This window comes from Aethalodelphis obliquidens, unplaced genomic scaffold (genome assembly GCF_003676395.1).
Source record: "Aethalodelphis obliquidens isolate GAN/ISIS:26980383/991018 unplaced genomic scaffold, ASM367639v1 scaffold98, whole genome shotgun sequence".
Classification (NCBI taxonomy): domain Eukaryota; kingdom Metazoa; phylum Chordata; class Mammalia; order Artiodactyla; family Delphinidae; genus Aethalodelphis; species Aethalodelphis obliquidens.
The window spans coordinates 1121525-1146876 of NW_020838042.1; the positions used below are offsets into that span (position 1 = coordinate 1121525).

Consider the following 25352-nt stretch of genomic DNA (forward strand, 5'->3'; position numbering starts at 1 on the left):
AGTGACTTGAGAGAGGCCCTGCCTCAAATACAATTTTGATGTAACACCCAATTTCTGGTGCAACTTTCTAGAGGTCAGCTTGGCAATATGTATCAAAAGCCTTACAAATGTAAACGTCCTTTAACACAGCAGTTCCATTTTCTAGGCATTTATCTTGTAGAAAAGAATCTGAGACGTTTATAAAGGTTTATAAAGGTGTACAAAGAATATTAGATATGATAGATACATAATGTTAGATAAAATAGTGAAAATTTTGAAATAACCTTAATATTGAGTGATTTAGAATTGTCTTGGTAAATGTGGTACAGCCAGAGAAGGGAATACTACCCTGCCATTTAAAAACATTACTCTGCAGAGGAATATTTAAACACACGAAAATATTTTTATGATAGTTCTGAGGAGAAAAAAGCAGGTCATAAAACTGTAAATTGTTTTCATCCCTGTTTGGTTAAAAAAAAAGAGAGAGAATCTGAATTCACACCCCCCCCCCCCGAGAGAAAGACAGAATGTGTATAAACCATTCTGTTTATACAGAATGTATAGTGTATACGTTCATTGTGTGTGTAAAACCACATTTTTTGTAGTGGTTATCTCTAAGTGGTGGGATTACAAAAAATTTTTTTTTCCTGTTTGTATTCTCTGCTTTCCAACATTTCCTTGAGTGCCACATATTACCTCTGTAATTTAAAAAAGGACAACACAAAGAAATAATCTTTATTTAGTCTTTAGTCTCACTGTCCTATTTCTCATATATCCCTTAAACCAAATTGGTATTTTTTGGTATCCATAAGCAAAGCTTCTAAGCATATATTGATATTCCACGTGAATACTTAAGAAATTGGCGACTTCTGGGGCTGCCTCCATATAAGCAGGTAAATCAGCGCCTGTGCCTACAGGCCTGATCTTTCTGGACGTGGGCACCAGTGCGATATGGTTTGAAAGGTGTGGGGATGCTCCTCCTGGCCCCTCAAAGTTCTCCCCTTACAGCTCAGAGATTATGGCTGACGTTCTACCACTTGACAGCCATTCCTCAGGCTTATGGCTTTTCACCCTATTAAAATGCAAATAACCCCGGAGAAGTACACATTAAACTTTACCTGTCACCTGGGTTAAATGAGTATAACGTATCCTTTTCTGAGAATAGGTTTCAACGGGGAAGACATAGGAATGTGGGTGGGGCAGGCAGAGAGAATAAAAAGTGAATGAATATATATGGTGTCTGAGGAATATTAATTCCTCAGTCTCAGGAATATTAATATTCATAATAGTAATATTTTTATTTATGGTTTAGGAGTCACTTGCAAGTATGTTATCACAGTTAATCTCAATTAAATCAAATAGAATGGCTCTGCCACCAAGGCGATCTAAGCAGACCAGAAATTGGGAAAAATATACAAGACAAAATGTGCAGGATTTATAGTTGTTCTACAGTCATTCGCAAAAGCCACAATCCCGATCAATTACGTATCCTGCTTTAACTTGCCCATTTTTTCATGACACCTCCTAAGCAGGTGTGACACTGTCTAAATAATGACTGCATGTTGATAAAAGGGTTAGACCCAGTCAAAAAAATAAGACAACCTCTTACTTAATACACTATCAGTGTATAACAAAGAGACAGGACCACTACTTTCTAGGAATTTTTGTTCTAAAAGACATGGCCCACTAGAGACACACATGAAAGCATCAAGTGAAAAGCTTTAAAATGTTCATGAGCATGGATCTTTTTATTAACCTATGGAAAATGGAGAAGGAAGGAAAGGACTAGAAAATGGCAATAAAAGGAAGGCAAAAGAATGAAGGGAGATCATACAGAATTGCTTCTTCTCTATAAAATATATCAATAAAGTAAAGGACGGTCTAGCGTGGTGGTTAAAAACAGACTCTGGAGTCACTTCTTGGGTTTGAATCCTGGCTCTGTCATCCACTTGCTGTGTGACTGTGTGCCTCAATTTCCTCATCTTAAAAATGGGTATAATAATGGTAGCTACCTTATAGGTTGCTATAAGGATTAAGTTGGGTCATATTTGTAACACTGCAAGGCACAAAGTAATTGCCTTAAAATGACGCTTAAACTCCACCATACACAAAAATAAACTCAAAATGTATTAAAGACCTAAATCTAAGACTGGATACCATAAAACTCTTAGAGGAAAACATAGGCAGAACACCCTCTGACATAAGTCGCAGCAATATCTTTTTCAATCCATTTCCTAGAGTAATGGAAATAAAAACAAAAATAAACAAATGGGATCTAATTAAACTCAAAAGCTTTTGCACAGCAAAGGAAACCATAAAGAAAACGAAAAGATAACCCACAGAATGGGAGAAAATATTTGCAAACGATGTGACCGACAAGGGATTCATCTCCAAAATTTACAAACAGCTCATGCAGCTCAATATCAAAAAACAAACACCCCAATCAAAAAATGGGCAGAAGACCTAAGTAGACATTTCTCCAAATAAGATATACAGATGGCCAAGAGGCACATGAAAAGATGCTCAGCATTGCTAATTATTAGAGAAATGCAAATCAAAACTACAATGACATATCATCTCACACCAGTCAGAATGGCCATCATCAAAAAGTCTACAAACAATAAATGCTGGAGAGGCTGTGGAGAAAAGGAAACCCTCCTACACTCCTGGTGGGAATGTCAATTGGTACAGTCACTATGAAGAACAGTATGGAGGTTCCTTAAAAAACTGAAAACAGAGTTACCATACGATCCAGCAATCCAACTCCTGTGCATGTATCCAGAGAGAACCATGGTTCAAAAGGATACATGCACCCGAATGTTCACTGCAGCGCTGTTTACAATAGCCAAGACATGGAAGCAACCTAAATGTCCACTGACAGATGAATGGATAAAGAAGTTGTGGTACAGATACACAATGGAATATTACTCAGCCATTAAAAAGAATGAAATAATGCCATTTGCAGCAACATGGATGGACCTGGAGATTATCATACTAAGTGAAGTAAGTCAGACAGAGAAAGACAAATATCATATGACATCACTTATATGTGGAATCTAAAATAAGTTATACAAATGAACTTATTTACAAAGCAGAAGCAGACTCACAGAATTAGAGAACTAATTTATGGTTACTGGGGGGATGGGTGGTGGAGAGGGATAGATTGGGAGGTTGGGATTGATATATACACACTGCTATATTTAAAATAGATAACCAACAAGGACCTACTGTATAGCACAGGGAACTTTGCTCAGTATTCTGTAATAACCTAAATGGGAAAAGAACTTGAAAAATAGACACATGTATATGTAAAACTGAATCACTTTGCTATACACCTGAAACTAACACATTGTTTTTTTGAACTAACACACTGTTAATCAACTATACTCCAATATAAAATAAAAATTTCTAAAACATGATGGTTAAACTCTCATACATACGCATGCATGACCAGAAGGAAATACGTCAAAATGTTAACAGATATTAACCCCATGTGGCAGACGTATGACTTTTTAAATACCTATATATATATATATACTTTTATAATCAAAGAAAGAGTAGTATAAATTAACAACACTAATCAGAGGAAAACAGTAGCCTGACAATTTAATATGCATTGTTATATTTATAGGATGTTCCAATATTACACTTTCAGTTAACCAAGGCTATTCCTCTTGGTATTAATTATAAAAATATAGTTAATTATAAAAGATATAATATTTATTAATAATATATAAATAATATCATTATAAAAATATAATTAATAAAATAGTAAAACTGGAAAATAAAAAGAATGAAGAGAGGTCAAGGATAAAAGAGGGATAAGAATAGTTAGGGAAAGGAAACAGAATGGGCTGAAGTTCCAACTTGCAGGCAGGGAGTATTTAGTGAATTATATAGAGATAAAGAATTATAGATTCATAGTAATATATATTGAATTATCATATAATAATTATATGATATATAATTATCAGCTTGACGAAGTGAACTGCTATAAGCAGAACTAAAGACTCAAAAATATTGCTAAGTTAGCACTTGAGAATACATTGTGGGAAATAATTATGCATTAGTTGAAGGCTGGACAAAATGATCTAATTGGTCCTCCTCTTCTTAACCTTCTGAATTTACCCACTAAGTTATATTTCAGGATGATTTGTGCCTCCAGTGCATTTGGCAGAGACAACTGTAATTCAACTCTTAATTCTTAGCCACCAAGATGCAGTGAAGAGGTTAAGCAATGAAAACTGACAATGACTTACTGGAAAGGAAGTGCTGGGATGCTGGGCCAAAGTCCCTGTGGGCTTCGTGCAGCTGCCTGATGCGGTCCTCAACAGCTACCTGCGAGGAAGAGGAGAAAAATTATGTTCTCTCATCATATATAATGAGGGGCAATTAAAACAACGTATCCTTTTTGGTAAGATCTTCTGGGCTTCTAAGGCTGGAACATTAAAACAACAATTTATAACCTTGTTTTAATATCCACTTACCACATGTGGCCTCCGAGACCCATTTTTATCAAACCAAGGCCAAACAAAAAAGATTTGCTCTCTTGACAATGCTAAAATGGGATTTTCTAAGAACACTCTACTCATTGGTAGCCACAAATGAATTACTGCTCCAATTAGTACCATCAAAAATGCAAACTCTAGGGCTTCCCTGGTGGTGCAGTGGTTGAGAGTCTGCCTGCCGATGCAGGGGACACGGGTTCGTGCCCCAGTCCGGGAAGATCCCACATGCCGCGGAGCGGCTGGGCCCGTGAGCCATGGCCGCTGAGCCTGCGCGTCCGGAGCCTGTGCTCCGCAACGGGAGAGGCCACAACAGTGATAGGCCCGCGTACAGCAAAAAAAAAAAAAAAAAGCAAACTCCAGATCTTTCACAAAAACGTTAGGTAGGGAGGTTGCCATTCGCCATTATACTAGGTGACTAAAGGATCTCAGAAATGATATATATTTTGTCTTAGTCTGTTGCTTTTGACATGTTTTTAAGAATCATATTGATTGATAATTAATGGATATCAAGTGATAATCATTGATAAATTAATAAGTAACCAAAAGTTGATTGATACTTAAGTATCAAAGAAACAGAGGCAAGGTTTTAATTTAGGGTAACTATAGGGTGGATGGTGAAAATAAAGAAATTTTCAGATTTCAGATTTTATTGGACTTGGAAATTAGTGGGAAGTATACGTTTAGGTGGCAATGGAATAAAGTTTGCCATTCTTTTTTTCCTATTATGTTTTTCTATAATATATTGACACAGTGTCCTTTCAGCTCAGTGAATTCCATTTTGAGTGGGGGAAAAAGGGAAGAATTTATGGGTGAAATGGTATATTGTGTCATCTGGCATACTGCCAATTCTATATTCATGGTGGCCCCAGGCACCCTAGCTTTATAACTTTGGGTCTTGATTTGGTTCTGAGCAGTCTATGCTAAACTAGACATTAGTCAGAGCTTGCCCAGAGCCATCAGAGCTCAAGCAGGTTCACTCTGTGGTGTGGATAACTCCCAAGAAGTAAGATACATCTTAAACTCATTGAAAAAGTGGCTCAGGTAGTCTGGTCTAACGCCAACTCTGACCTTCCCAAATCAATCAATTACCTAGCCTAGATCCAGAACAATCTGTTTTTTTTTTTTTACACGTTCTCCCTAGCCTTGTCCATCTTTGCTTGGACCAAATATTTGGAAAACCACACAGAGTTTCAAAAAAAATGGAGGGTTTGCTTCACTGCGATGCACAGAAAACCATGAGGGACATTTGAAACCTACTTTCCCAGCCTTAGGACCCTGCACTCTCAGTCACACTCTACCGGCCTGTCCTGAGACATTCCATCCAATGTAACACTCCTGAGACTTGTTTGTGTTCTCCTTCCCTCTGGAATGTTCTTATCTCCCTTTTCCCCATTTAAGGCTGTTATATGTTTGCCTCCTCAGCATTCTCACAGCACACGGTTTATACTTGGAACACTTCTATCATAGCCATTGTTTTCGTCATATGGACATGGATATCTCCTGCAATGGACTGGCAACTTCTTGATGGCAGGAACCATTCCTTGCTTATTTGTCCTCTCCTCTCCTCCCTCCCACAGGATGCACTGAACCCCGCATGTAGTAAGTGGTATAAGAAATATTTGTGTAATGACTAGTTGATCAAACCAGTGGATAAATGTGTGTGTTTATGTGTGTGTGTGTGCGCGCGGATGAGAAAGAGGAAAGAGAGAGAGGGAGAGAGAGAGAGCTAGATAGGGAGAATGAATGAGAATGCTCACTGACATCAACTGCATGTTGTATGTCCCTGGGTAAATTATTCTAAACTTAACTTACCTTATCATTAAAATGGGACAACAATACTTCCTACCTCATGGTGTTACTGTGGGAATTAAATAAGATGATACATGTGTTTAGCCTAGTTTCTATCACATGCTAATTGCTCAATCAATGCTAGCAGCTGCTGTTATTGCTGCTATTATGGTTAATAAAGGGAGAGGAAGAGGTTACAGTGTGCAAGGCACCACATAACATACAAAAATGGCTAATATTTAAGCACTCTGTGCATGACAATATGAAGTAACATTTAATCTTCACAATAACTCTGTAGTAGGAAATAATATTCTCTCTCCACTTCACTGATGTAGAAACTGAAGGATGAGAGGATAAAAAAACCAACCAAACAAAATTTGCCTAAGCTTAAGCGGTTAGTAAACTGGCAGATTCAGGATTCAAGCTCATTCAGTCTGGCTCTTGCTCTTAACTGCTCCTCCAGAGAGTAAAGTTGAAAACACAAAGTACTGTGTAAATAGTTAACATGCAGTTGGCCTTTTAATTTATTTTTAAATTAATTTATTGAAAGCAGACCTAACGTAGTGTACCTATCTATGAAACTCTTAGTCATCAGTATATTTTATGATCCAGTGCAAGGCCAGTTCCTGGTCTTAAAGAATGTGATACCCTAAGACTATAGAGAAGGGCTGTAGAAGAACACATGCAAATGAATGGAACACGTAATTATTTCTAAATGCAGAATGGGTCATTTAATACACAAATAAAGAAGAGAGGAGTGTGAAAGTCTGTGGATGGGGAGGCCATATGGGAATGGACACTGAGGAGAAATCTTTGCACATATGAGAGGGAAATCCCCAAGGGAACACGTGGATGGCAAAGGAGCATGAACGTGCCACAGGCCACTTCCTCTGGAGATAGCGTTAGTGGCTTCACAGGGACCACGTGGGTACAGGAACAGAGACCATTTTAAGCCCCTGATCTGAAGGTTGCTTCCTTCTTATACAGGGAGGGCCATGCTGGTTGTTTCCAGTGTATATCCAATTGTCAAGAATTTAAAATTAGATAAAAGTGAATCTCCATCCCTATAACTCGAACTTAAGAAAATGTATGATAGTGAGACAAAAACTAAAGATGCATCATGTAATGAAATAAAATATTCAGGAAAGAGTCTTAACTAAAGAATTAAGCAGAAAAGATTTCTTTTCACAAATTATCTTTGGAGAAAGGTATGGCACGGATTGAATGCACAGAATAAATAAAGAAATAATTTTAAGAAAGGAAAACTTGGGGCTTCCCTGGTGGTGCAGTGGTTGGGAGTCCGCCTGCCGATGCAGGGGACACGGGTTCGTGCCCCGGTCCGGGAAGATCCCACATGCCGCGGAGCGGCTAGGCCCGTGAGCCATGGCCGCTGAGCCTGCGCTCCGCGACGGGAGAGGCCACAACAGCAAGAGGCCCGCGTACCGGAAAAAAAAAAAAAGAAAGGAAAACTTGAAGGCACACAAGATCCTCACAAACTGTAGCTACTTGAGAACAAAGCACTTTACTCTTGTGAGCAATTAGGCAAGGAAATGAAATTTGATAACCTTTTGAAACAATAACCTCCGTGCGTTAGACCTTACTAACTGGATTTTTTTTTAACCAATATAAAACACTACATGCAAACTAGGAAGCAAAAGCCAGAAATTTTATCCCATTACCTTGCATTCTGGCACAGTTCATTCTTCACTTGGTTAATTGTTTGTTCCCTTTTTAAGTATATGTTAATATGGAAAGAGATATGCAATAAATGAATGCTACAGTCTTGATCTCTGGAAGCATAACGGGTTGGAGGCGAGGAATGGAAACAACCTAAGGAAGATCTTGGGGTAGCAGAACACTGGTCTCAGAGAGGACAGTGAGATGCAGTTAGCTAGGTGCGCTGCAAGCAGATGACGCAAAACAAGACATTGCAGACACTGAGGCTCAAGATTTACCCCGTAGGCAAAGGGAACCACACTGAAGACTTCCGTGAGGGGACTCATGATTTGAGAGGGAAGTTGAAGTTTAGGGAGATGAATCTGTCAGTGTAACAGATTCAAGAGGGACCTGGAGGCTGACACAAGTTAGAGGCTGTTGCAACTGACCAGACTTGGGGTTATATGTGTTGGAATGAAGACTGTGTTGCCTGGAATGGAAAAGATGGTATAGACTGGGAGGTATTTTAAAGTAAGGAAAAACTAATCACTTTGCTGTTGGAGTGTAATTTTTGTAGAAGCAAATAAAACTTCAGGATTTCCAGTGTGGAAGACCAGGAGATTGAGGATACTGCTGATGGAAACACTAATAATTAGAAAGGGGAGGAATGGCAAATGGGCGGATGACTTCATTTGGAACATGACGAATTTGACCTAACAGTGAAACATTTAACTGGAGATGTCATGTATAGCCAGTTAGAGAAGAGCAATCTGTCCCAGTCATTAAAGGAAGGAAAGGGAAGTGAGACTGAAGAGGGCAGGACTGAGCATTAGAAAGTGAGTGGAGAAGGAAGAACCAAAGGAGTCCAAACAATTATTTAAAGAGACAGGAAGAACCCAATTTCCCCCAAATTAATAGGCCATACCTCTGTTTCTTTTCATAAAAAGAAATACAATTATAACATCCTTTTGGAAGCACACATCTTGTGTCTACTATTAGATCATAGATCAAGAAAGTTTAGAACTGGAAGAAACCTGATCTATTGATACACAAGGGTCTATTCTTTAGAACTACCCCAGATGGACAAAAACCTGCCATCTGCTCCATGGGTACCAAGATCTAGTTCGCAGCATTTCTTCAGAAAAAGCACGTCGGGGGGGAAAAAAGTCTCTCTCTTTTTTAACAACAAAAACAAAAAACAGGGCTTCCCTGGTGGCGCAGTGGTTGGGAGTCCGCCTGCCGATGCGGGGGACACGGGTTCGGGCCCCGGTCCGGGAAAATCCCACATGCCGCGGAGCAGCTGGGCCCGTGAGCCACGGCCGCTGAGCCTGCGCGTCCGGAGCCTGTGCCCCGCAACGGGGGAGGCCACAACAGTGAGAGGCCCGCGTACCACACAAAAAAACAAAAACGAAAACAAAAATCAAATATGCTCTCTGAGGACAGGGACCCTTCTTTCTTTCCCTACTATATCCTAGTTGACAAGCACAGTACCTGGCCTATGGCAGGTGCTCGATTCATATTAGCTGAATGAATTAATGTGTAGTTTATTCAAGCATCTTCACCATAACCATTATATTTTGAATGGAGAATTTCTTTTTCAAGAGTCCCAAAACAAGTTTTTGGAAAGGCCTTTCCTCCCTCCCTCCCTCCCTTCTTTCTTTCCTTCTTTTTTGATGCTCAAAGTTAAAAAAATAAAAAGAAAAGAAAACCATTTAGATTCATTGTGCCTACGTTAGATTAAGAAAAATTTTAAAAAGCAGTAATTTGTATGACAAACCCAGAGCCCAAAACGCCTCCATATCTGTTTTATTCTAATTTTTAAATAATCATATTTGAGAGCTATGAAGACTATATATTAGTCTTCTTTGCTTTCTCCTTTCTGTAGGCAGTGTACTCTTTGCAGAGACCTCCCTTCTTTCACTTCACTAAGAAGTATCTCTCTATTCATTCAGAAGATATTTACTAGAATGTAAGTTCCTTGTCCATGTAGATTGGGACCCTGTCTGCCTTGTTCACAGTTTGGTATAGTGCCTAATACAAAGGAGATGCTCAGTAAATACTCAATAAATGAGTGAATGAAAAGGCTTTTTGAGCCTGTTACTTTAGGCACTACACTAAGTGTGATTAAGGTATACTTGAAAGTGTAATTTTGGAGATAATCAATGAGCACCAAGTCCTTCAACTAAATTAATGATAACACACTCCATTCCCAGCTGTGACTGTTCCCCAAAGCTCAGTCAATTCCTCTGTGTATTTTGAAGAATATCTTTATTTCCTTTTTTCTTCAAAATTGCTTTAAATAAGCCAAAAGGAGAAGAAACAAAAAGGACAGATAACAACACTGTGGCTCCTAGTAATGATTTTAAATAAATTGATCTAAGTGCAAATATTTGTTACTTAACTTTAAGTTCTCAAGGGCTTCCAATTTTTCTTTTGACCTGCTAGTTAATTACTTTTAAGTTTTCATCTCCACTGGAGTTTTAGAAGAGCTAAAAATTCCCTCCTGATGTGGAAATACATTGTTAGACAATGTGATTCCTTCCTGGTGTCCAAGTGTTCTTACTGGCACTACATGCATAAATCGTGTTTACTCCAGTCTTGGGAAAAGATGTAACTGGGCATGTATATTTCAATTTTCTGGGTCTCAGTTTGTTAAGACCCTTGATAGATATCCATGGGCATGCAAGAACCACAGTTCACACCTCCACTAATGAGCCCATAAAAATAAAACTCTCCTTGTGCTGTGATGCTAGTGAATAAACAACGCACACGCACACAAACGACTCTCTCCAGTCTATTCGTGAGTTTTTGTTCTGAAATTTTGCAGTTTGTACACTTCTCTGTATGCATTTATCTACTGGGGGAAGCCTTCAGAATTCATTCTTACTTCCAAATTCTTACTTGTAACACTCATAATAAACACGTGCCCAAACATTATCCTGAAAACTCTCCTGAGATTTATTTCACTTTCAGTTAAAATCCTCTTAACGAGTTGTAACTCTTTTCATTTAAAATCCATTGTTCTAATCGTGATTTCTTCTGAGTTGTGACTGAAAAGAAAAATGCTCTGAGATAAGGTTTGGAATGAGGACGTATGATAGGTACAGCTCCGTGGCAAAACAATCTGGGCTTGTTGAATGCAAAAGTTGGCTGAATTTTCTTTTCCTTGAAAATTTATTTATGTGTTTTCTTGACCCTGAGACACTTCTGAGTTAAGCGGAGTTTCTTGCACTTGACTTCAGGATAGATCACAGGAAAGCAACCAGTGCTAGCACAGTGCTCTCTCTGAGTAGGAGCATAATTATTAGCTCATTTTGTGTGATTTGTGGCATGGATGCTAATGCGTGCCATCTCAGACCATCATTAATCCACCGCTTTTTACGTTCTTCTCTCAGAGAGTTTTCTTCCCAGCTTCCAAATTTGTACTTCTGTGCTGATTCCCGTCTTCTTAATCTCTGATTCCTTTTCTTATTCCTACCTTTCTCTTTCCTCTCTCCTGCACCCACCCTTCCACTCGCTCTTCCCAACTGTGTCCTGTACAACCTACCAGAAGAGCACACAGACTGTGCTGAGGCAAACAGAGAGCGCGTAACATGAAGTGGCTGTGCGTCCCTACAAGGCAGGTGGGGCATGATATGAACAGGAGCCCCAGCCTAGAGCCAGCCGGGCGCTTCTTCAGGAACATCAGTCCTCTAATTCTGACGAACTCTTCCAACAACCGGAAAGCAAGGGAGGACAAAACAGCAAGTCCTTTGTCCACTGTTAAGCTTTTAGCTTTCACCTCACCGATTTCTAAAATGCACCTTGCAAGTCTGTTTATTAGTTTTCGTGCTCATGTAGCTGCCTCATTCTGTGATAATGGAGTCAGGTTATACCAACATTAAGTTGACTTCATAGACCCAAGTACCTTAAGGGTATCATTAATTTTAATTCAGAAAAGCAACAATCAACATCCTTATCCTGCTTCATTTGCCAAAATATTTAGTTTTTGTTACATCTACACACTGTCATGAAAAAAATGTGCTGGGAAGGGTAGAGTTCATAGGAAGCATTTCTTCTGCTCTTTGTTTCTTGTCTTCAAGAGATAAAAGGTGAATTACTCTGCTTGGATGATGTAACTTGATGCAGATTTTATCTTAAAAAATAGGTTTCCTTTAAAAACCTTTCCTAATGTATCTCATGATTTGGAGCGGGAACTAAAGTCAAGTGGCTCGCACCTCACCACACCAATACGTTTAAATCAGTTACATTTCAGCTTCAGCTATTTATTCTTTTTTTTTTTTTTTTTTGCAGTACGCGGGCCTCTCACTGTTGTGGCCTCTGCCGCTGCGGAGCACAGGCTCTGGACACGCAGGCTCAGCGGCCATGGCTCACGCGCCCAGCCGCTCTGCGGCATGTGGGATCTTCCCGGACCGGGGCACGAACCCGCGTCCCCTGCATCGGCAGGCGGACTCTCAACCACTGCGCCACCAGGGAAGCCCAGCTATTTATTTTTGAGCTTTATTTATTCCACATTTGGAAGATATCATTCTCGCAAAAATTTTTCTTTCTAGTGGCATTTTGGGTCATAAGTAGCATAGTGTTCGCGTGGAAATGACATAATTATACCTCCTGGTACTAGAACACAGGAGTGTTCCTAAGGACCGGAAGTGGCAATTTGAAATAATTATCAAGGGGATAAAACAGAACTGGTATCATCTGGGTGGGGGGGAAGACAACGTATATAGCAGTTAGCAAATTCATACTGAAAGATGACTAAAGCAGGGTGAAACCTTGAAGATAAATGAAAAAAGAAAGAGCACCAGAATCAACCTTTTTTTTTAGCTCAATGGCAAAATCCTTATATTTCGAGTAATAATACACTTGTAGATTTTCAGTTTGGTCTACTAATCACCTTGACAATGATGGCTGGGAGGGACAATTTGCTGAAGTATGCGCGCAGCAACCTTAACCAAGGAAATCAACACCCCTGAAATCCCACGCTATCCTCACAGCATTTCCAAAGCTTCCTGACCATGACTCCCTTCACAGTCAATCTGACCACATATGAAAGAACCTTGTCTGCCACCAGCCCCTGTTTCCAGTTCCCAGCTCTCCTCCTCCAGGCCACTGAAAAGCGCCTTTCTTTTCCGTCACTGATGCAGAGCTGCTAAACCAGTATCAGGCTGTTCTTTACAAATCAATTAACCGGAAGATCTCATCTACTGTATTTCCCCCGTCCTGCAACGTTTGGTCCTTCTCACTTTTTTGCATACCAGGAAAAGAGGCGCAAGTTGAGTAAGTAAGTACACTTCATGCTTCTAAATAAAGGACAGAAGATGGGGCGATGCAATTCTATTGTTTCTCAGTGTACATTTGTCAGAACTGGAGCTAGAACTCTGACGTATGTATATTCGCTCCCTCTCAAGTCTATACAGTCTCCCACTCAGCTTTCTTGACACTCCCCCTGCCTCCCCTCCCCCTTCGCTCCAACTCACCCCGACCCCGAGGCGGTGTGTCAGCTCCGTGAATAGTCCTAAGACTTCCTCGAACTATTCGAGATGTTTTCACTTCAAATCTAAAGGAAAACTATTTTTTTTAATGTGGCTTTACATAGTGCAGAAAACTACCGGGAAAAAAAATCCAGAATACAATGCGATCTTTTATAGGAGAAATAAAAGACTGAATTTCTAGGTCATCGTAGAAGTAGGTATTCTTCCTTAAGCAAAAATCTGAGATACTTTATGAGATTCTTCCTTTCACTAAAGCAAGAAATCCTAAAATCCATCAGGATACATGCACTGTACCTTGACTTTCTTTTTAATTCTCAAGTGAAACCAAGACAGTAAAGTGTAATAAAAATGCATATAGCCCCAGGCTTTCTGCCTTAGCAAAGAGAGAAAAAATAAGCTTCTTGACTTAATATGTCTACTGTGAATAATCAGCCAGTGCATTTGGGGATCTTGCTTTATAATTTTAACGTATAGCAGTGAACTCCATGTTCGTGGTGTGACAAGAATAAAGGATTTTTTCCCTTTCTTTTAAAAAGAGATTTTCTCCCTATTTTCCAAAACAGATATATGTGTCAACTCAAGAGAAACAAAAATGGGAGGGGGAATCTCTTGATTTTTAGTAATACATTTTCTGCATTTTTACCTGAAGTTGTCAGTGGAGGGTGGACAAGGTGAGACAGGGGTCCTAGGCTGTGTAATGACAGGGCTAACATCTGGTTTGGAAGTTTTCTCAGTTCCCTTCCCAGGTGTTTCGCCTGTCTTTCCCAAGTACTGGTTCTTAGCTGATTAATAAATGTCCCTAGGAAGATCAATGATAGCTCACAACAGGCTGCTGATACTACAGCTGTATCTGCATTTTAAGAGCAACTTTAAGTAAATAATTAAACAATTACTCAAATACTTATTGAGTGCTTAAAAGGCACTCTGCCAGGAGAGAAAGGAGAAAAAAAATAATAAGGAGCCTATTTTAAATGAATTTATGATTTAGTTGTTTATAAATAGGTAAAGTGGCATGAGAAAGATTTTAATGTAGGGCAGTCATTCACTGATTTGACAGAGTATCACAACTACCTGGAAAGTCTTTTAAAAATACAGATTCGTAGCTCATCTCTACAATTTCTGTCTTAGTCTGTCCGGGGCTAGGGCTTGAGAATCTGTACTTTCTTTAAAGCTCTACCGATTCTGACATATAGTCTGTTTTTGGAGCCACTGGTATAGTGGGAAGGCTATCAGTCCTACCGGTCCAGAAGACCTGAGTTGGAATCCTCTACTAGCTATGTGACCTTCAGCATCTTATCTAATAGTCTATAAGCATTAGTTTCCTTATCTGTAAACAGAAATACCAAATAACAGCAACAGTGGCAACAGTAGCAATAGCTAACATCTATAGAGCACTTACTACATTCCAAGCGCCGTTTTAAGAGCTTTAGAGGTACATCTCATTGAAGCCTTTCCTATCCTAAAGTAAACTTGCCGAGAGCAGATCTATTGGTCTATTTCATTCACGGCTGTATCCCCAGGATCCAGGTCAGTGCCCATCTCTTAGTATGCATCCAACTAAATACTGGACAGAATGAACAGCACAGTGAGGAAGGTACTCCTATTCATGACCGTTTTAGAGATGGTGAAACTAGCGTACAGAGAATGGGATGTTGTAAAGTACATGGCTGGAGAGTCTATTTCTTAGCACTCAGTAGATGCTCACTCCTTTCTTCTCCTGGGAACTGTGCTTAAAAGCACTAAAAGAAGCATACGTAGCTATGGGGCTTACAGAGTATCTGAACTGAATTAATGAAGGAATGAAGCTTTTGAGCTGGGCCTTCAAAGTTGGGTAAGGTTTTGATGGACAAAAACAGAAGAAACATTCTGTGTGTTAAGAGCAGAATGAACAATTTTTTTGGCACTAGGAAAGGCCCAGATGTGGGGTATAAACAGAGGGAGAGCTGAAGAATATCAGGCTGGAAATGTAGCTTGGAGGCAGCCCAGAGCAGTACTTGACTGTCAGGTTTAAGAACAGAGACTTCATTTCGTTTTTCATGGGAAGGCATTCAAATATTTTTATAAATTACTAGTTTAAAAATTCACTTTTTTTTCTTTTTAATGCATTCACATGATAACAAAATTCAAGAAGAACAATAAGAATTTTTACAATGTGAGTTACCCATTCACCATATCCTTCTAGCCATCTTGCTTCCCAGCCTGGTGGCAACTACTGCTAACATTTTCATATTCTACATTATTATTATTATTATTATTTTTTGCGGTACGCGGGCCTCTCACTGTTGTGGCGTCTCCCGTTGCGGAGCACAGGCTCCGGACGCGCAGGCTCAGCGGCCATGGCTCACGGGCCCAGCCGCTCCGCGGCATGTGGGATCCTCCCGGATCGGGGCACAAACCCGTGTCCCCTGCATCGGCAGGCGGACTCTCAACCACTGCGCCACCAGGGAAGCCCTACATAAATTTTTTTAAATAAAGAAATACCACGGTCAGAGCAGTGTTTTAGGATGAACTGAAGCATGGAGAAAGTGATAAGAGGATAAGTTGCCAGAAAAACCCCCAAGAGATGAGGACACGATGGGCTAAACGTAAGGGCACCAGAAGGAGGGAAGAGAGTCAAGGAAACTTCAGACTTTCATCCTAGGTGACGAGGAGATGTGTAAAAATCGGGAGGAACCACTGGCGTGTTGGGGCACAGCTTGATATGATAACTAACCCCAAACAGTAAATCAAAAATGGCTGGACAAAGACGAGGTGGAATGATGGAAAAATCATGAGGGGGGTGGCAGTGAATTCTCTTCAAAGCCCCTCACATCATTTATCCCGATAGTTAGCAAGACTCCTACAATGGCTTGGGTAGAAATATTGTATTGTCCTAAAAAAAAGAACACCTGAAAAGCATTTAAGAGCATCTGCTACAAGGTAAGTACTGAGTAAATAGTAGCTGTTACTTACTTGTATTAAAAAGTGGGTGTCAGAGCAGAATAGGCGTGGGTGCATTGGGCAGACACATCTCTGGGGGAAGTTCCTTATCTAGCTGGCTTCTTTTATAGTAAATACTCAAGTTGGCCAGTTGGGGAGAGCTAGGCAATTTCTGTCCTTTGGCAGGACCTAAACAAGTCTAGAGTGCAGAGCATGAGAGGTGAGCTTAGTAATCAATTATTCCCCAAGCATTTTCAAGTGCTGTTATATACACTGGCCTGTGTGTTCGTCTTGCGGAGGAGAGCAAAGCTGGAACATGAGGAATCCCTGCTCTCGAGAACCTTGTGTCTTGTAGGAAGAAGACTGCACATGGGAGAAATTAGAGAGTCTTTAAGTGCTAGTCTCTGTGTTACTGACCAATAAGAGCATTATGAATTTCTAGAGGTAAGGAAGCAATGAGGCCTGGAACAATGCGGGAGGCTTCCGGAAGGGGGTGACACAAAACACCATGGACCTAGATCAGACTCAGAGTCTATGTAGCTTAGCATCTCATGTCCACTGAGGAGTACTTTTTGAACAGGCATTTTGTATGCCATTAGTGACATAATCTTAATGGATCAGAGATTCCCAAGATTTCAAATGGTATCACTCACACCGTTGATTATTTTGTTTTGTTTTGGTAAGCAACAATTCATCATTCTCCCTTCTTTTATTTTTTAGATTTTTTTTTTGATGTGGACCATTTTGAAAGTCTTTATTGAATTTATTGCAATATTGCTTCTGTTTTATGTTTTGGTTTTTTGGCCGCGAGGCACGTGGGGTTTTAGCTCCCCGACCAGGGATCTAACCCGCACTCCCTGCATTGGAAGTGCACTGGACCGCCAGGGAAGTCCCTCCCTTCTTTTAAACATTTCACATTTGTTTGGAAGGAGCTTTCAAAACATAGCTATTAAAATAGTTTGTTTTCTTGTCTGTTCCTCACTGTGTCATAACTGTTTTTTTATGGTTATGTGAATATAGATGGTTGGATATAAAAGTACTTAATAATTTTGTGTTTAGAGAAAAAGAGTGTCTTTTACATGAGTAAAGACCTGGTATCACTATGTTCATACTTGAAAATGATTTTTTTTGCACTGATAACAAACTTTCTTCTAGACTTTTCGAAAGTAATGTTAAACTTCATATATAGAACTTTGAACATCTAGTCCTTGATCTAGGATTGAACACACGTTTCACATCTTGGAGAAAACTTTTTTTTTTTGGTTAGCTGATCTTTTTATTCCTTCAGGCATTAACCAGTCTTTTTATTTTCTTAGCAGCAGCTCTGGAGAGAAATTCCCTGAAGCCTAAAGCATCTATTGGATGGTTCAAAATGTATAGTGCTAAAAGTTTCCTTTTGTTGTGTTATTCTTTTAGCAGAAGTCCCACAAAGAGAAACACATTCTTGCATATGAAGGCATACTGCGGTAAATATTCACTTATTTTACTCTAAATTTGAACTTTTCGATATTTCAATCTGAGCTGGCAGTGAGATTCAACTTTGTAGTGTACAAAAAGTATACATCAGAGTAAACTTCCAGACTAAACATATCTATAGTCCAAGGATATTTAAACAGACCAGAAACAAATTAGTACTTTTGAAATAACACTTTCATAAGGCAACTAACATGCTAAACACGGATGATTCTTATCTAGTGACCAAAGCAAAGTCTTTAAGGATGTTAAATACTAAATAGTATGTAAATTAAGCCAAATTACTATTTGCCTTAAAAACATAATTTTCTAAAAACCCAGGATTTAGAAATTTCACTAAGTCAATCTAGTCTTTCTGTCCAAAAGTTAAATGAGTTGGATGGAATCTCAATAACAAGTATTGATAGATGTCAGTAAGAACAAAAAAGTCACTATTATGAATTTATCAAAGAAGAAAGGTTTTCACGGCCTTTCTCAGTACATGTGTGCACATAAGATATGTATCTTTATCTATGGAACAAGGTTTCTCTACTTTGGTACTACTGACCCTTGACCTGGTTAATTCTTTGTTGTTCTATCCTGTGTGCCAGAAGATGTCTAGCAGCATCCCTGACCTCTGCCCACTAGATGCCAGGAGCACCGCTTCCCCAGCTGTGATAACCAAAAATGCCTCCAGACATTGCCATGTACCCTGGGAGACAAAAATCGCCTCTGCTTGAGAACCACTGGTCTATATTAACCTTCACTCTCTACTTCATATACATGATGATACGGATGTTTGAGTTAAGACCTGAGTTCCATTCTACAACTCTTAACTAGTGAGGAAGGAAAAGTAACAGTCCCAAGTTATATACAGACTGTCCTCAGGTCTGCCCCATTAAGGACCCCCATCTAATTGGCAATTTTTGCTCTGGAGCTCCCCATCAGGCTGGCCCAGACGTCATAAGATCTGCATTATGAGCTAATGGCTCCGCCCGCTCAATCCTGCTTCAGTCCCTTTTTCTTCACAGTAAATCTATCTTGGCATCTGTTTCCTGGAGGGCCTAACCTGCAACATCAATCAATCAATCAGTTAATGAAAGCATTCCATTCCCTTAGCCGAGATGGGCACAGGACTCCATCTGGGCCGTTGAGAGTCAGGCCCAAGCAGTTTTTAAACTCCTGGGTGAGAGGAGCTTGCCCTCTCTCTTCTTCTGCTGGAAATGTTGAGGATGCTAAGAGCGGAGCAGGAGAGCCTGCCTCCACTGCCACGGTCACCCTTTTTTCCCTTGACTAATCGGAGTTGAGTTTTCTGTCACAGCCAAGAGGCCAACCTAATACACTTTATAATAAAGGGGAAACTACAGAAACATTTAAGAAAATTAACATCGAGCCTAGAAATGGTTACAAATGAACTCATCACAATGATTATTAAGAGCTAGGTATACAAGTTGTTCAAGAATTGCAAAGGGTTCCACCTTTTAAAATCTCAAGATACTTCATAAAAAGGTGACAGAGGGCAGAATTATACCCATTATAGTATAATGATTTTACCAACTGCTGTATTAATTCTTGGGAGATTTTCTCCAGTCTCATCATGGAGAAATAATGGCTATAGAATACTAGATAGTAGCTGCCACTAGGTCATCAGTGCAAGTTAGCTTCCATTTCCTATCTTGAGGCTTTAGGCAAACTTGGCTGGACTCCTACCTGGCACCGCACCCCTTCCTATTTCCCATTCTTTGCTGCTGATATTAGGAAAAGAGAACATATTCATGAGTATAATACTTGATTTGAGCCCATCTGTCAGGCTTAAGAATATTTCAATAATGTGTGTGCATTTAAGACTGTGAAGTATGCCCATTTCAGTACTTTTTTTTTTTAATAGAAAGATTTGTTTGAAAACTGAAAGCCACATTTTTCCACTCGAAGTTTTTAAAAAGCTTCATTTGTGAAAAGCAGCACTGCCCAGAGCTGCTGGGGATCATTAGTGAGAGCTGGAGCTTCAAAGGAGTTTCCGTGTTAGGAAAAGGTACTTGGACATTTTAGCTAAGCTGCTGACCACCTGGGATTTGGCCATTTAAAAGGATGTTAGTTTTCAGTTCTTTTAGATTCCACACGTAAGTGAGATCATACAGCACTTGTCTTTCTCTGTGTGACTTATCTCACTTAGCGTAATGTCCTCAAGGTCCATCCATGTTGCTGCAAATGGCAGAATTTCCTTCTTTCTCATGGCTGAGTAGTATTCCATAAAAAGGTGGGGGAATGGGAGAGATGTTGTTTAAGGGTATATCGTTGCAACTAGTAGGAAAATAAGTCCTGGAGATCTAATACACAGCACAGTGATTACAGACAACAAAAGAGTATTATAAACCATCAACTTGCTAAGAGACTAGATTTTAACAGTTCCCAATACCAGAAGAAACGATCATTATGTGATACAATAGAGGTATTAGCCAACACTACTATGGCAATCATATTGCAACATAAACGTATCAAATTAACACACTGTATACTTTAAACTTAAACAATTTTGTATGTCAAATACAATTCAATAAAAAAACGAATAAAAGGGTGCTAGTTGTTGACAGACTGACCTAATAGATACCCTTTATGCCTTAACAAAATTCTTTTAAGAGATTTGTATTAGGGGCTCCCTATTAAAACAAAGGCTTAGACAGCTGTCTTTTTACTCGGTTTAGGAGGGGTACCCTGTAATTTTTTTTATTGAAATGTAGTTGATATACAATATTATGCTAATTTCAGGTGTACTACACAGTGATTTGACATTTACATCCATTATGAAATGATCACCATGATATGTCTAGTAGCCATCTGTCCCCTACAAAGTTATTACAGTATTATTGACCATATTCCTTTATGCTGTAGGTTACATCCCCATGACTTATTTATTTTGTAACTGGAGGTTTGTACCTCCCAATCCCCTTTACCTGATTCGCCCAAGCCCACGCCTCTTTTCCCTCTGACAACCACTCATTTGTTCTCTACATCTATGAGTCTGTTTTCATCTTGTTTTGTTTTCAGCTTTTTTAGATTCCACATATAAGTGAGATCATATGGTATTTGTCTGTCTGACTTATTTTTCTTAGCATGATACCCTCTAGAACCATCCATGTTGTCACAAATGGCAAGTTTTCTTTTTTCTTTATGGCTGAGTAATACTCCATTGTGTGTGTATATACCACATCTTCTTTATCCATTCATCTGTCGATGGACACTTAGGTTGCTTCCATATCTTGGCTATTGTGAATAATGCTACAATAAACATCGGGGTGCATGTATCTTTTCCAATTAGTGTTTTTGTTTTCTTTGGGTAAATACCCAGAAGTGAAATTGCTGGATTATATGGTAGTTCTACTTTTAATTTTTTGAGGAGCCCCTATACTGTTTTCCATAGTGGAGGTGCCTTACATTTTCTAACATCGTTTCCACTAACAATCTACCACAACACCAAGATATTCCTCACCCCTTGGCTGGAGAGTTTGGTGTCTTGGTCAGCTCTTCTGTTCTGGAGACAGCAGTGACACACGTGGGTGAACGAGGCCACCCACACTGCTTGTCTGGGTCTGAATCAATGAAAGAAGAACTTACATCCATTTTCTCTCAGACTGGGAGAGTCCAGGAAAAAAATAAGCCATACAACAGAAATGCTGCCCAGTTGCACAGGGAGTTGCTCTTATCACACAGGTTGCACAACAGTTTAGGTTTTAAACTCTTTTACAGTTACTGGCAGGCACTCTGTTGAAAGAAGTAGAGAACTCTAAGCTGGGTTCTGAACAAAGAAAGATTCCTGGAAGTGACTCTTTTTTTTTCCCCCAAATGCCTATGACCAAAAGGCTTTCTGAATATGATTTTAATTGCAAAAGGACCGAGTCACGGGCTCCTTGTGTTTCTTTAGATGCTAATCATATTACTTAGAGAGCTGGCAGAGGTCCTGGAGTTCTCAGGCTATGCACCACTGATAACACAAACTGCAGGCACAGGAGCAGAACGATCTGAGGGAGAAGAATGGTATCTCTGAGACCCTGGAATGTGGCTTTGAACCACCGTAGAACTTACTGGAAATGGATTAGGAGAACACCACTGGGCAAAAGGCCATTCTGTTATTCTTAAGACTTCCCCACCCTCTCAAAAAATAAAAAAGAGGGGAGGGGGGTGGAAAGTAGAAGGGAGTTGGTAGAGGTGAAAGGATAAAAAATTTTGGTCTTTGTCTTGGTGAAGACAATGCAGTTCAGTTTACTGCCCACCCATTCCTCTTAGAAGCTTCTCACCTTCATTTTAAATGTTTGCATTTAATCTGTGTAATAATCACTGCACTTCCCCTGCAGCGTCCTTTTGTATTTTTGCGTGTGCGTCTGTGTGTGTGCCCGTGCCCACGCTATAGTCTATTCCTATCTTTCCTCGATTCTTTATCTTCTAAGCCGTTTTTCTCCTTTCTTATTGCTCTATCTAATGTTTCCCTTCTGTTACAGCGTAACTGCCTTTTCCCTCCATCTATATCTCTAAATTAGGGGGTCTTTCTTCCTTTTCTGTGCGGCACCCTCTCTTCAGCATGATGTCTTCACTTTTCTCTACTGTAGTCTCTTTTGGGATTGGCCAATAGCAAAATGAAACATCCTAGAATCCAATTCTAAAAGCACTTTAGAAGGATGGAATCTTATCATTTACTCCCTGAATCACTATCATCAGTACAGTTGGCGCAGAGGGGTATTCCATTTTGGGGCTCATTGGATAAGTATGAGTTCAACCTGGCAGCCGTAAAATAACGGGGGGGGGGGAATTTGCTCCTTTCCTCCCTTATAGCTCAGAAGTTTGTGACTGACCTTGATTCTTTATTTCTAATTATGCCCTGTGGAAAAATAACAATTGTTTTCATTGGTATTGTATAGTGCCTCAGTTTTTCCTGGGCCTTTCACGAAGAGCAGTACAATTTCCTTTTCGTTTTACAGATTATGCAATTTAATTTTGGAAAATGAAACTACATGTCCAAGGGAGGATTCAACATTTCCGGAGAACCTAGCATTTTCTGTCTCCCAGAAGACTAAAATTAGATCCTGTTTTAATGACTGTCCCTGCAACAGTGAGTTCCACGTAATGAGAATGTTTCCATGTTCCTGCTGACAGACCACTTACTACTATTTGCTGATGTGGGTCTGACGAATTCTGACAATCGACAATAATAATCGTATAAACATTAACATTTATCGACTGCCTGCTTTGTTCCAGGCACTGCGCAAAGTGCTTTTTAATGATTATTTCTTTTGATCTTCCCAATAACCCCATGTGTTAAGAATAAAAATGCTCTGGCATATCAGGATTATTCACGTCTGATGGCTGATGTAATATAGATTTTTAAATCTGTCTAGTAACCTCCTATAGCACTTACTGTACTTATTCTCCATCCCGCTCCAATGACACCCTGCTTTGAATTCTGGTGTTATTCTTTGCTTCATGCACGGAATATTAAAATAAAGGTCTTCTATTGATACTCAGAAGGAACACTGACACTGCTGATACCCTACTCCACTCTGGGGTTTGTAGCGAATACCTCTGGGGCTTACACTGTATCTCGTGATCCCACTACTGATTCCTTTGTCAGCAGCAGTGGAGAATTTCATGCAAACTCAACCTCATCCTGTATAGCTAGCAACCCACCTCCAAAGTGAGCTCTGCGTCTTCCTGTTTTCTGCCCCAGGGTATTTTTCCCAGTGCTGTGGGTGCTCGCTCCTGGGTGGGCAAGAGTAGACGCAGGAGAATTAACACTTCGGCAGCAACGTTCAGCCAATGGGGGTCAGCAGCAGGTGGATACATGCTCTGGATCTCTGCATTTCAGGCTCTAGCTACTTATACGCAGGTCTATTTTATTCCGTGCGCTTCTCACGAGTCCCAGAGAACAACTGATCTTTCTTTGTTGTCTCATTTTTCTTGCTCTTTTATTCCTGCTTCTTAGAATCACATCCTAAAGAAAGTTCCTGCACCCAAATCCTTGTCTCGGTTCTGTGATGGTGTAACCCTAAGACACCAGGCCCTGGAGCACGCTTCACTTCCACTAAACTTGGACACTCAGAGAATGCAGATGCAAACATTATTAAAAATGGAATCTATGATGTTGATAATGGGAAGTTTACTTCATCCAAAATTTAAGACTCTATTAGTCAATCAATAAATATTTATGGCGAGTCAGGCACTGTGTTAGGTACGGCTGCAGAAGCTGGAGATTTGATCCAGAGTTTCGTGAAAAGCTTTATGAAACTTTTGCCCTAGGGCAGCAGGACACAATAGAAAGACTTTAAGACAAGGAGACTTACGTAATCAGATCTGCATTTCAGGAGGATTACGATAGCTGCATTGCGGAGAATGGATTAGGAAGCAAGACTAAAATTTGGGAGTAAAATTAGGAGGCTGTGCAGTATTTGAGGCAAAAGATGCTGGAGACAGGGGAGATCTAAAGAAGGGAATGAGTTTGAGAGATGGCTTGGGTACAGAGTGGACAAGATTTGGTAACCTAGCGTATGTTAGATTTAAAGATAAGGGTGGATTCCAGGATAATGACTTTGGCAATTGAGTTTCCGGCTTGGGCCACTGGGTGAAGGGTACTGTTGACAAAAATAGTGAAATTAGGAAGAGGAAAATGTCAAGGATGGGTTAAGAGGAGAACAATGATGAGCTCTGTTTGGGACATGCTGAGTCTGTGCTGTCTGGAAGGCATGGAAGGTGGCTCGCTCTGAAGTCAAGGAGAGAGAAATTTGACTTCACCTCAAAAATCAAGTCAGCCTTTTCAACAAATCGTGCTAGAGCAACTGGATATCCATATGCAGAAAATGAGCCTAAACCTATACTCAACACTTTATATAAAAATTCACTAAAAATGCATCACAGACTTAACTGTAAAACTATAAAGCATATAAAACGGGAAAAAAATTGGGGGGGTCTAGGTCTAGGCAAAGAGTTCTTAGACTTGACACCAAAAACATGATTCATAAAAGGAAAAACTGATCAATTCGCCCTCACCAAAGTTCAAAACTTTTGCTCTATGAAAGACCCTGTTAAGAGGATGAGAAGAAGAGGGAGAAAATACCTGCAAACTACATTATCTAATATATAAAGAACTCTTAAAACTCAACTGCGAAAGAAAAAGCATTCAAATTAGAAAATGGGTGAAAGACATGCACAGACATCTTGCTGAAGAGGATATATAGATAGCAAATAAGTACGTGAAAATTTATTCATCATTAGCCACTAGGAAGATGCAAATTAAAACTACAATGAGATATTCCTACATATATCAGAATGGCTAAAATAAAAATAGTGACAACACCAAATGTTGGTAAGGATGCAGAGAAATTGGATCACTCATAAACTGCTGGTGGAATGTAAAATAGTACAGCCACTCTGAAAAAGTTTGACAGTTTCCTATAAAACTAAACATTCAACTACCACATGACCTAGCACTTGCAATCTTGGGCACTTATCCCAGACAAACGAAAACGCATGTTCACATGAAATCTGTACATGAATGTTGACAACTTTATTCATA

The 25352-nt window shown here is 39.7% G+C and overlaps 1 protein-coding gene across 4 annotated transcripts in view; it reads right to left on the bottom strand.

Moving 5' to 3' along the window:
- The window catches only part of DMD (dystrophin), a 2234319-nt gene that overhangs the window by 235900 nt on the left and 1973067 nt on the right, over nucleotides 1-25352 (bottom strand). For all 4 annotated transcript variants that reach the window (XM_027096086.1, XM_027096084.1, XM_027096085.1 and 1 more), the window contains one exon: nucleotides 4239-4317. In XM_027096086.1, coding sequence (XP_026951887.1) covers nucleotides 4239-4317 — 79 coding nt within the window. The remainder of the gene's footprint in view (nucleotides 1-4238; nucleotides 4318-25352) is intronic.